Here is a 13,377-nt window from a genome sequence, read left to right as displayed (position 1 = left end):
AGTAAACAGGCAAATGCCGAGCTGGTTCCAACCCAGCACTTTAACACAGAACTACAGAGCCATGCCATGCTGCATGGGGCAGGAAGGCAACCGGGCACCAATAGGAATCAAAAGAAAAAAAATAAGGATGTCCTGATAAACACAACAGAATATAAAACAATTTCATTCTAACACTCATCTGCAATGTCCAAAGAAGTGTGTTTGAATGAAGAAGGTTCTACATGCAATATACAAAAGTCCAAGGGGTTACCTCCCTATCTACCATGTGTGGCTGTCTCCTCTTCATTAAACCAAATCTTCTCTCAAAAAACAACTTCTCCTAAGATTTTACTTGACCATCAAAAATCCTCTCCACAAAGGCTAAAGGTCTGCAAATCCTGTGGAGGACCTGGCTCGTTCTAGGCTCTTTCTGTGACATAACTGAGAGCTCCTTGTTTACATATTGGTTGCACATAACAATTTATTTGGTCCAGTGTGTTATTCTGTCTTCTGCACACCTAGGAGATCCCTGCAGTATAGTCTCATAAGCTTAAAGGACAAAAAACAATCTCTTGCTGGGGGAGAGGAAGATGGCAGCTCCCATATCAGAATCTCTTCCAATTCCCCTTTCAGAGGTCCAGACAGTCAATCGATTAGTTATCTATATGGGAGTTCAGAGCATAATATTTCAGCTACACTCAAACTCTCCCAAGAGTGAAGCAAACCACTGCTGCACAGAAGGCAATAGATGTTCTTTCTCTCCGCACCTCAACAGTGTTGACATAGTATCCCGTTGAACAGAAGGGAGGTTCTGTCCAGTCAGTCTGGTCTGAGCAAAATGAACTCATATCCTCATGTGCCCACATATGTGTGCAATACCTCCTGCTGCAGTACTTAAAAATTCAGAAAAATGGGTCACTCCACCCCTCCACTTTATACACCAGAGAGCCTAGTGGGAAGCTTCATGATCAGAATGCAATCACAGAACATGCTGGTGGCAAAGCAGGGTTTCAGAATTTCTAGCCTGTGCCTCGGCCAGTACACAGCAAGTTTTAAGCATGGTCAAGTGGCACTTGTGCCACCTTAGGGTTTATTCCTGGAGATGCCCAAACAACAAATGGATAGTGGAAAATCTGCTCCCTCCCCACAGAAGCCATTTAAAAAGCAGTCAGCTGCCCATGCTGCTGAAGCCAAGAGCTACAGACACGCATTATGTGTGCTAGGGGCCTGGCGTTGCCATCTGGCCTGGCCCTTCAGGACTCGGGCTGCAGAACTGGCCCATGTCACTGACAGTTTTAAGAGTCTATTTATTTTGGTGTTGATTAGTAAAGAGTGCAAATCTCTGACTAAACTCACAAAGGGATGTTGTTTATAAAAAAGAATAAACAAGTCAGAAAGGGTTTCAGCGCCTCCCTCTATTTAAATTATAATTCCAAAGAAAGCCCAAATGGAAAAGGAAGGAAAATATGAAGAAAGCTGAGGGAAAGGAATCTCTCAAAAGGTGACGTGATTAAGGAAACGCAAACAAAAGATAATGACCAGAGAGCAACAGCTTATGCTCCAAGTGATTCCTGAAATGAGAAACCTCGTAAATCAAGCAAACAGAAAATCCTCTAACTCAACTGGCCATATTCCACTCAGCTCTAAACTTATTTCCTTATTTCCTCATTCGCAATTTCCTGGCAGGTAAAAGATATAAAATCTGGAAATGTTTCTTTAAAATAGCTGCAATGTTTGCAGAATAAGGCCTCCGCACCCCTCTTCCCTCCTGGGAAAATGCCTCTTGGATTTGGCTAGGCTTAGGAAGGACGCCTGGCTTTAGCAAACCCATCAAAGTCACCCCAGGGCTCTGCTGTGCTTTAGTGAGGCCATCTTGCTTGTCCCTACGGAGCTAATGTATCCTTTGTTTCTCTCCCTGAATGAGCATAGGAATAAAGACACTGTTTTCTCTTAGGAGGCACCCATGGTCTCAGGGCTACATGGTTCTCTGACAGCTCCCTCCTCCTGTGCCTTTGCCAGGGGATCCTAGGAGCGCCCACCTTGAGACATGCATCTTTCCCCAATCCCTGCACCCTATACACATTTCTTCCAGCTCTGCACTCTCCTGTGCCCTACTTCTGAACCTCAAAGTCCAGGGAGAGGCAACCACTGGCAGGAGTCCACTGAGAGGCCAGCAGGTGAGGGGCAGGCAGGACAGTGAGGGTGAGGAGGACGAGAAGCAGGAAAGGGAGGGCACGCTCAGGCAGAATGCCTGCACCACCATGCCCTCTTCTGCCTGCAGCATGCATCTTTCCTGCTCACCTTGAAGCAAACTTGAAGCAAAAGTCAAAAATTACCCACGATGCTCCAGTACAGCCTCCTTCCTATATTTCCTGTCCAAGGTTCCATCTCAGGAGTGAGTGAAAAGCCGTGAAAATGTCTTGTCCGTTTATCAGTGTGATTGAGAAAAATGTGGTTTGGATCCCTTAAGAATGAAAAACAGGCCGGGCGCGGTGGCTCACGCCTGTAATCCCAGCACTTTGGGAGGCCGAGACGGGCGGATCACAAGGTCAGGAGATCGAGACCATGGTGAAACCCCGTCTCTACTAAAAATACAAAAAATTAGCCGGGCGCGGTGGCGGGCGCCTGTAGTCCCAGCTACTCTGGAGGCTGAGGCAGGAGAATGGCGTGAACCCGAGAGGCGGAGCTTGCAGTGAGCCGAGATCGCGCCACTGCACTCCAGCCTGGGCGACAGAGCGAGACTCCGTCTCAAAAAAAAAAAAAAAAAAAAAAAAAAAAAAAAAAAAAAAAAAAAAAAAAAGAATGAAAAACAAAAACAAAAAACCTTGGAGTCATCTTTCATTGCTTCTATTCTGTGCCAAGGTTTATGGAGTTCTGGTGGAGTTGCCCCCTTGGAACCCAAGGTAAGAACATTCCCAGCTGAGGACCAGAGTTACTTTTCTTAACTTTTTTCCCAGAAGAGTGTTTTCCTTTAAGACCTATCACTTTCTTACCCTTTAATCTTTTCAATTTCTTAAAAAAGAAGTAAGGGGACTAGAAATGACATGGCAATTTGAAGCAGTTTAATTAAGATGGTGAGCTCTTTCAGGAACTGTGTAAAAGTGCTTCTCACATTCGATCATTTAATTGTCCAACGCTGAGTGCTACTTTAGCCCAGAGACAAACAAGGCAATCTAATGGAGAAGTCAGACCTCAGAACCACTAATCACAATTAAAATGTGTACTAGGAATAACGAAGGCATAATGAGTATTTTGTATGGAATAAAGTCAATTTGTAAGAATATGGAAAATTAGTAATATTAAGTTTTCTATTTGAACTAAAAGCGGTACACAAATTCTATTAGAAAAGCTGGAGAATTTTAAAATTAATATTTTTAATAATGAGGTTTTAAATAAGGGTAAAACAAATATAAAATCTATTTTCTTATGTGCATAACATGCCTCCAAGGGATATCAAGAAACCAACAAACAGGAGCTACCTATGGGAAGGAGGGCGGGGAGAAAGGATGAAAACATCCTCATCTATATATTTATATTTTTTACATCTTTTATATGTGAAACCTTTGAATGTATTTCCTAGAGACGATTTTAAAAACAGGTTACTTTTTTTTTTTTTTTTTTTGAGACAGAGTCTCACTGTGTCACCTGGACTGGAGTGCAGTGGCACCATCCTGGCTCACTGCAACCTCTGCCTCCCCGGGCTCAAGCAATTTCCCGCCATCCACCTTCCCCACCCCCAGTCCCAACCTCAGCCTCCTGAGTAGCTGGGACTACAGGCGCTTGCCACCACACTTGGTTAATTTTTTTAACTTTTTAGAGAGATAGAGTTTCACCCAGGCTGGTCTCGAACTCCTGGACTCCAGTGATCTGCCCACCTCGGCCTCCCAAATTGCTGGGATTAGAGGCATGAGCCACAGCGCCCAGCCAAGCTTATTTCTTTTAAAGAAAAAGAGAGAATACGTATAATTAATTCTAATTGGAATTACATGTATCCAAAGAATGCCACACGGCACTTGACTGTATTTCCTTAAAATATACCCATTTAGAACACTGTTAGGTCAGAAATGTTCCTTAGTTTATAACAGCCTCAATGTAACCTTACTCTAAAAACTGACACACACAAAAAAGTTCAAGTTTTAACACTTTATAATGGGTGAGCAGCATTAAACCCAGGGAGACCCAGCCTCCCTCCTCCAGCTCTTGGCCTGCCTCTGGCACCCTCATTCACTCAGCTACCCTCTCATTCTTACAATAAGCTCATTCCAGCCTCAAGGGCTTTGCTTCTGTTGCTCCTTCCTCCACGTTAAACTTTGCTAGGATGTGTGCATGGCTGACTCCCTTCATTCATGCCTCTGCTCATACTACCTCTTTTAAGACACCTTCCTGAGTCAAGATCACTTGATCTACTTTATTTTCTTCTCCACATGTATTGTCATGCCATTTAAATTCACCTTACTTAATTGTTTGTATTTCTTTCTTCCCCCACCCCCCACTGCCAAGATGGAGTCTTGCTCTGTTGCCCAGGCTGGAGTGCAGTGGTGCAATCTCGGTTCACTGCAACCTCCGCCTCCCAGGTTCAAGCAATTCTCCTGCCTCAGCCTCCTGAGTAGCTGGGATTACAGGTATGTACCACCACACCTGGCTAATTTTTGTATTTTTAGTAGAGACGGGGTTTCACCATGTTGGCCAGGCTGGTCTCAAACTCCTGACCTCAGGTGATCTGCCTGTCTCGGCTTCCCAAAGTTCTGGGAATACAGGCATGAGCCACCACGCCTGGTCTGTTTGTATTTATTTCACATCCCTCTTGGTTACTCCTTCTCCTTACCTCAACCCCTTCAGATTATAAGCACCAAGAGATTCCCAAAGTACAGTGGTGTAACTCGCTGCTCAGTAAATATTTGTTGAATGAAAGAATGAATGAATATATCACACTTAATGGTGATCGACTGAAAGCTTCCCCTCTAAGATTGGAAATACGACAAGTATGTCCACTCATGCTACTTCTACTCAATATTGCACTGGAGGTCCTATCCAGGGTAATTAGGCAAGAAAATGAAATAAAAGGTATCTAGATTAGAAAGGAAGAAGGAAAACTTCTATTTGCAGATGACATGATCTTGCACTAAAAAACTCTAAAGATTACACAACCACACACAATTAGAACTAATAAGTTCATTAAGGTTGCAAAATGATTGATGTAAATATATCAGTTGCATTTCTATGCAACAGCAATGAATTACTGAAAATAAAATTAAGAAAGGAAGTCCATTTACAATACCACTGAAAATAGTAAAACAGGAATAAATTTAACCAAAGTACAATGCTTATACATTAAAAATTATAAAACATTGTTGAAAGAAACTAAAGAAGACCTAAATAGGCTGGGTGTGGTGGCTCACGTCTATAATCCCAACACTTTGGGAGGCCAAGGCAGGTGGATCATTTGAAGTCAGGAGTTCAAGACCAGCCTGGCCAACATGGTGAAACCCCATCTCTATTAAAAATACAAAAATTAGGTGGGTGTGGTGATGCGTGCCTATAGTCCCAGCTACTCAGGAGGCTAAGGCAGGAGAATTGCTTGAACCCACAAGCCAGAGGTTACGGTGAGCCAACACTGTGCCCCAGCCTGGGCAACAGAGTCGAGCAAGACTCTGTCTCAAAAAAAAAAAAACTCTAAATAAACAGAAAGACATCTCATATTCTTAAATCGGAAGTTATATTGTTGAGGTAATAATATTCTCCAAATGGTTCTACAGATCACTGAAATCCCTATCAAAATTCCACTTCCCTTTTTTTTTATAGATACGGACAAGTTGATTCTAAAATTTACGTGGAAATGCAAGGGGCCGAGAATAGCCAAACTATCTTGAAAAAGAATAACAAAATTGGAAGACTCACATTTTCTAATTCTAAAACCTTTGCAGTACAAAGCAACAGTAATCAAGACAGTGAGGCACTGGCATAAGGATAGGCATACAGATCAATGGAATAGAATTATAAGTCATATATCTATGGTCAGTTGAGTCTTGACGAGAGTGCAAAGGGTGCAATGAGGAAAGAACATTCTTTTCAACAAATGGCACTGAAATATCTGGACACCCACATACCTCAAATCGTACATAAAAATGAACTCAAAATGGATCAAAGACCTAAATGTAAAAACTGAAATTATAAAATACTTAGAAGAAAACATAGAGGTAAATCTTCATAATTTTGGATTAGAAAATGGTTTCTTAGACATGGTACCAACAATATAAGCAACCAAAGAAAAATAGGTAAGTAGTACATAAAAATTTGTAACTTTTGTTTACATCAAAGGACACTATCAGGAAAGTAAAAAGCAATCCACAGAATGGGAAAAAATATTTGCAAAGAATCTATCTGATAAGGGTTTATTTAATAGTATCCAGAATACATAAAGAACTCCTACAACTCGAGAATGAGAAGATAAATAACCCAATTTTAAAATAGCCAAAGGATCTGAGTAGACATTTCTCCAAAGAAGACATACAAATGATCGATAAGACATGAAAAGATGTTCAACATCATTAGTCATTAGGGAAATGAAAATCAAAACTACAATTAAACACCACTTCCTACTCACTAGGATGACTTGAAGGCTATAATCAAAAAAGATAATGACAAGTGTTGGCAAGGATGTGGGGACACTAAAACCCACATACATTGCTAATGGAAATATAACATGGTATAGCTGCTGTGGAAAACAATTTCCAGTTCCTCAAAGAGTTAAACATAGAGTTGCCACATGATACTAAGACAGCCAAGTGGGAGGGGGTCCCTGGCAAAACTCCAACTGGACTATGCACTGGGGTGGAGCCACGGAGGTTCGCGCCTGGCCTCTCCTCTGCCTATGGCACCTGGGATTCAAATGGGCGATGAGGGAAGCACTGTAGCAGGGACTCCTTGCAGCGGGTCCCTGTTTCCCCCTTTTTTCCTTCTCACCCAATAAAACTCTGCTTACCCTTCAAACCATCTGCGAGCCTGAATTTTCATGGCCGTGGGACAGACAAGAACTTTTGGCATTAGCTGAACTAAGAAGTCCTGCAACAATACTGTGTTTCACTCCTAGGTATTAACCCAAAAGAACTGAAAAAATATGCTCATACAAAAACTTGTACATGAATGTTCACAGCAGCATTATTCATAATAGCCAAAAAGTGCAAACAACCTAATGTCCATCAATGGATGAATGTATTAACAAAATGTGGCATGTCCATACAATGGAATATTATTGAGACATAAAAGGGAAGAATACATGCTACAACACAGATGAAAGGCCATCTATTGTATTCCATTTATATGAAATGTCCAAAATAGGTAAAGCTACATAGATAATAAGAAGATTGGTGGTTTCCAAGGGCTGGTGGAATGGGGAAATGAAGAGTGACTGCTAATGGTTGAGTGGTTTCTTTCTGAGGTGATGAAAACATTGGTTGCACAACCTTGTGAATATACAAAAAACCATTGAACTGGACACTTTAAAATGGTAAATTATATGCGATGTGAACTATAACTTAATATTGCCAGTGGGAATGTAAATTGGTACAATCTCTTAAGATGTAATTTTACAATATTTATCAAAATTACAAATGCATCTACCCTTAAACCCAGAAAATTCCATTTCTAGGAACTTATCCTTCATCTATGTTCCAATATGTACAAAATGGCATATGTACAAAGTATTCACGTCACCATTCTTTGATACATCAAAAGGCTGGAAACAACTTACATGTTCATCAGTATGCAACTGGTTGAATAAACTACAATGTATCCATTTAACAAAATATTATGCAGCCCTAAAAGCTGTGGGGATAATCTTTAGTCAACAAAATGGAATGATTTCAAATAAGTAAAAACAAACAAACAAACAAAATAGGAGCTGCAGATCAGTGTGAAGAGTATGTTATCACTTATATAGAAAAAAGAGATAAATGATATCTATAAATATATATTTCAGAGCATTGTTTGTCTACAAAGATGGGAACTGGATGTCTAAGGAACTGTGTGTGTGTGCGTGTAGATTTTCACTATAAGCCCTTTTGCAGCTTTTGAGTTTTTAAGCCGTGTGAACGTATTTTCTATTTTAAAAATAAAATACAGATTTTTTTAAAGATTTCACAAATAATGAATGAATGAGTCATAGAGCTGTGGGAAGGGCCCTAGCCTGAGTGTAGAGAGACCTGAATTTCTAGTTCTTGAATTGGCCAGTAACTACTTACCCCATCTGCTAATTAAGTCTCCTCCATTGCCTCCAACCTGTACCCAGTCCCTACACATTTTTCACCATAGCATGCACGTTTAAAATAGTTCATTTGTGAGGGCTTTGAAAAATTAAATGTCTCAATATAAAAGGTTGAATTCAGGTTCCCGATTAAATAAGTTCCTAGCAGCATAACAAGTAGTACACGCAATTTTTAAGATACGTTGTGTCGGGCAAGATCAATCTTTCTACCAGTAGATGGGGTTAGTATGATAATGTGCATTTGCCAAGTTAGAAACTTGCCCTAATGGACACAAGAGCCTAGAGTCAAATTAATTTAGAGCTAGACAAAGTCTAGAGTTCAGCGCAGCTCCTCTGTTTCACAGATGTGGAAATGATGGCCAGCGAGGTCAGAGTCTGACACGGCCAAGACTGAAACCTACATCTCAGTTCCTAACCAGTCCTCTTTGCTCAATACATAATTTCTAAACCAAAAAAAACTAAAACTCAGGATTTCATGAGAGTAAAAAGTCCAGTCAGTCTAGGCTTGTTTATCAACTCGTGCTTTTCTGAAGTTAAGTAATTATGGGAAAGCGGTCTGTAAATATTAACTTAAAGCATGACTGCCAAGTTCATAGATATGACTCTTAACAACTTCCTTCAAGTACCTCATTTTGAAACAGTCAAAAAATTCCTTCATTTTATTGTCTAAAATTATGCATAAGAAATGACTCGGAAACAAAATCTATTTTTATTTTACATGGAATATAGGCAATTTCTAACTCAGAAATATTATGGGTTGATTCTTTACATTGAACTGTTTAGGAATGACCCAAATGTCCAAAAGTAATACAGGGATTATTTCGTAGGCATGCAGCAGCCGTTGCGATGACATTTTTAATAATTTTGAGTAGGCAATATGGTGTAGTGGTTATAAGCATCAACTCTAGGACCAGGCAGCCTGGGTCAAATCCTGGTCCAACCTTTACTGGCCCTGCAACCTTGGGCAAGTTTCTTAACCTCTTACAGCATCAGTTTCCTTGTTATAGAACAGAGATGATAGAGTTGTTGTGAGAATCAAATGAGTTAACACTTGTAAGTGCTCAGAACAATACCAACATACAGTATCTGAGGGAGACTCCTGAGCCCTCCCAGAAATATCTACTTCATTATAAGTGGACACTTGTTCACCCCGGGTAATATCTACTTGGTCCCATGAACTCTAACAGAATAAAGTGGGTGAGAAAAGTGGAGAAAAAAAATGTTCAGGGAAGCAAGCCTGCTTTAGATACAGCTATACTGAGAGGTCTCTAAACCTCTCAGAGTGCCCAGTTTCTCTATTCTTCCTTTACTTCATAACCATGGGGTACTCTAAATACTAAAGTTTCTTCTCCAAGACTGAATGTTGGTGACTGGTGGGGGAGGATGTTAGGGGACAAAAGCAACTGATTACAGGAATGGGTTTTGTTTTGTTTTTGTTTGGAGATGGAGTCTTGCTCTGTCGCCCAGGCTGGAGTGCAGTGGTGCGATCTCGGCTCACTGCAAGCTCTGCCTCCCGAGTTCAAGTGATTATCCTGCCTCAGTCTCCTGAGTAGCTGGGACTACAGGCGCAAGCCACCACAGCCGGCTAATTTTTGTATTTTTAGTAGAGACGGGGTTTTGCCATGTTGGTCAGGCTGGTCTCGAACTCCTGACTTCAGGTGATCCACCTGCCTCAGCCTCCCAAAGTGCTGGGATTACAGGCGTGAGCCACTGCTCCCAGCCCAGGAATGGGTTTTTGAAGTTAGTATTTGCTTTCCTGTCCGAGTCTGTTGGAAGGGAGGAAGCTGGAGAAATGAATGGCCCTTCCATTCTTTTGCAATTTGAGTTCAGTTCTCTTACTTCAGAGCAAATGCAGAACCCTTTGGGGCAAACCTCACCTTTCCCTTCTTCTTTACTGGCACATCCCTTTACTCCCAGAAAGTGTCCAGGGTGAGATTTGCACAATGTAGGGGATTCCTGATTACACGTAGCAGCCAAAGTCAGAACCGCCAAAAGCACTAAGGTGGATGGTGAAGGGAAGCATCCTTTATTTTCATTTCTAACCTTGGCTACAGCTATTTCTCACCCTTAGCAACACTCAATCTTTCCTCTTTATAAAAGCCTTCAGACCACTGTGTGTATCTTTATCACAAGTAAGCCCTCCCTTCTCTTGATCTTAGGACCATGTGAGGCTAGGGTTGATCTGAAAGGTTATGCGAACACATACTTGGGAGGGCAACGTTCAAATATATATCCCCTGTCAGTAGCACAGTAAGCTCAAATTATTTTTGTTGAGTAAACAGCATATGTACTCTGTGGAGGTACGCAGGTGGCATCCAACAGTACCCATTTACTGTATTTAATATGGTCATAACTTCAGGGTCTTAGAAATATGACAATCGTATTCAGATTGAGGGGAAAAAAGGCCCATTTCCCAAGCCCGAGACGACCAGTGGATGCAGGAAAAGCACAACAGACACGGCCTTGACCACTTTCTAGCTGTGCGATTCTTAACATGCCAACGAACCTATACAGGCTTCCTGCCTCATCTGTAAAAGGGGGTAAAGAGAGCTACCTCATGCGCTGTTTCAATAATTCACTTTAAAAACAACAAAGTGCTACGCAAATGTTCTTGCTATTCTTAGTTATCTAACATCTATGCACGCTCCACATTTATATTTCCTTCGTTAACTTCGGAGTCGTTCCTAAAGGGAAGCTTTTAAAGAGGTAAGATGTTCAGAAGAGTTCAATACAAGGTTACATCTGAAAGGAGTGTCAGCAGCCTAAGAAAAACCAACCTAGCATCAGGTTTCACTCCAGGGGTGTTGAGAACTAGAAAAAAATAATCTTTGGTGGGACACTCCTAACCCATGACCGCTGGGTTCTCGGGGGCCAGGGTCGCACCCACGGCGGGCACCCCTTCATTTTACCTCTCCCCTCGTCTTTGCTCCCAGCCCGCGCCCTCCCCAGCCTCCCACCTCAGGACCCCTCCGCCTGCCGGCCGCGGCGCCCAGCACCCGGCATTCCCATAAACCCCTTCGCCCGGAGCTTCAGAAAACGAAAGACGAAGCCACTCGCCCAACCCGGCGGCAGGGGCGCGGGTCGGCGGGGCGTCGGAGCCGGGCATGCGCAGAGGCCACGACGGGCTGCCGGCCTGCAGGAGCGAGGTCGGGGCGAGAAGCCACCGGGGCCCATACGCGGGTCCGGGGACCAAGCCCCGCCTGCCAGCGCCCGCGGCCTCAAGGGCCGGTTAGTAGCGGGAGGGAGGCGGCGAAAGGCGGGGCGGAGGCGGCGCGGGCGGCGGGGGCGCCGCGTACCTGGTAGCGGCCAGTGAGCAGCTGGCTCCGCGACGGCGTGCACAGAGGCTGCGTGTAGTAGTTGTCCAGGAGCACCCCGCCGGCCGCCAGCGCGTCCAGGTGCGGCGTGCGGATGCGGGAGCCGTGGAAGCCCACGTCGTTCCAGCCCAGGTCGTCTGCCAGCACGAAGACCAGGTGGGGCGGCCGGCTGGCCTCGGCGCCCGAGCCCAGCGGCTCCAACAGCAGCAGCAGCGGGAAGACGACGGGGAGGAGCGACCGCCGAGGTCCGAGGCCTCGGGGCAGGCTCGCCGAGCGGCGCGGACCCATCCTTGGCCGCCCGCGGTCCCAGCGCCTGTGGCGCCACCAGCCCCGTGTACCGCTGATAGAATGAGGAACTGGGCGGCCGGGGCCTGCTCCACCCCGGCGCGGGACGGCACCCCTAGCGGGCCGTGGGCTTGCCAGACCGGGCGCTCGGCCCCCGCCGCCTCCGACCCGGGCCCCCGGCCGCTGTGGCGGAGGAGGAGCCAGAGACGAACCCGCGGGCGCCCGCTGCTCGGCTTCTTGGAAACTAAGCTGACGCTTGGAGGGCACCAGGGGCCGTTACCTTCCCCGGCAATGAACTTTGCACCGTGGTTTCCAGAAAAAAAAGATGTGTTATTTTATAACGCTTCAAAATTTACAAAGCATCTGCACAGCCCGCGTCTCCTGTAAAGCCTGCAACAACTCTGGCAGCTAGACATTATACTTAGTGCCAATTTTTCATAAGAAAAAAGCTTATAAATGGTTAAACCTCTGACTCAGATCCTGACCCATGATGTCTAACTAGCAAGTCATTTCTAGCACAAGAGCCCAGCCTGTGGCAGGTGGGAGGATGGTGAAAAGGCAGAGACCTAAATAGTCTTTCACATTCATTTATGTGTAGTGTACAGCCATGAAGCCACTTCCTCCCCACTAGCAAACAGGAGGCCAAACACACAGTCTGATTGCACTGTGCCCTTTGGAAGGTGCAGTTACTTTCAGGGTGCCCTGGGAGGAGTTGGAGTGTTGTGTGGTCATTGAATAGCTCATTTGCTATGACCCCATTCAGAGCTGGCTTCCCCACCAAGCAGTGACCCTAAGAAGCACACAGTATCTAATTAGCCTGAAATATCTGTGAGTGGAAGGAAAAAAATCCTTTAGTCACGTGCTTATTGAATTGGGAAGTTAGCCGTATGACCAGTAGATTCCCGTTGCCATCCAGACTTTCTGTCTACTCTCTGTCTGGAGATACAGCTGTTAACAGGTGTAGGGGAAAGTTTTTGCATTGCCTAGAGAACATACCCTTCCAGTTTGAGTCTGATTCCTTGGAAGTTATTTACAACTTTATAAGTTATAGATAAATAACAATGGAAAACAATTCTTATATATACACAAATGAACTTTATCCAGCAGAGTAACAATCCTTCCCCTCCACCACTACTACCGAGGAAAACAGTTTCACCTCCGCTTACACGTTTTAGTATTCCTGATCTGTTCTTTGGATTGTCCTTTGAATTGCTTTTAACACCTTACCAATTTCCTTATTAATGAGTTAAATAAAATCATGTATTCACTTTTATATTTGTATGAGGGTCATGATTTTACCTTTTTTTCCCCAAGAATCCTTTAACACATGATATGTTTGCCTCTTACATACTTACACTTTTTTTTCTTTGCATGAAGTAGATTATGTTATATGCACTTTAATCTCCAGTGGAATCAATGAAATTTAGCAGAAAAAAGTGAAAATTTTAGCATTAGTTAAATTCAAAGAATAACTTTGAGGAACTGTTTGACTCATTATGTCAAAGCTTGAACTTTTCATTGAAACACCCTGTGGAA

At 43.6% G+C, this 13,377-nt stretch overlaps 1 protein-coding gene across 1 annotated transcript in view; it reads right to left on the bottom strand.

Annotated features, from left to right (window-relative positions):
• Positions 1 to 13,107, bottom strand: part of ARSB (arylsulfatase B) — a 198,452-nt gene extending 185,345 nt beyond the window's left edge. Inside the window, exon 1 of the mRNA XM_010364104.2 lies at positions 11,539 to 13,107. Coding sequence (XP_010362406.1) covers positions 11,539 to 11,844 — 306 coding nt within the window. The 5' untranslated portion in view covers positions 11,845 to 13,107. The remainder of the gene's footprint in view (positions 1 to 11,538) is intronic.
• Between the last annotated feature and the right edge of the window lie 270 nt (positions 13,108 to 13,377).

Source organism: Rhinopithecus roxellana, chromosome 3 (genome assembly GCF_007565055.1).
Source record: "Rhinopithecus roxellana isolate Shanxi Qingling chromosome 3, ASM756505v1, whole genome shotgun sequence".
NCBI classification, from domain to species: Eukaryota; Metazoa; Chordata; class Mammalia; order Primates; family Cercopithecidae; genus Rhinopithecus; species Rhinopithecus roxellana.
The sequence above is the reverse complement of the archived record's forward strand: the minus strand, read 5'-3'. Positions and strand labels throughout refer to the sequence as shown.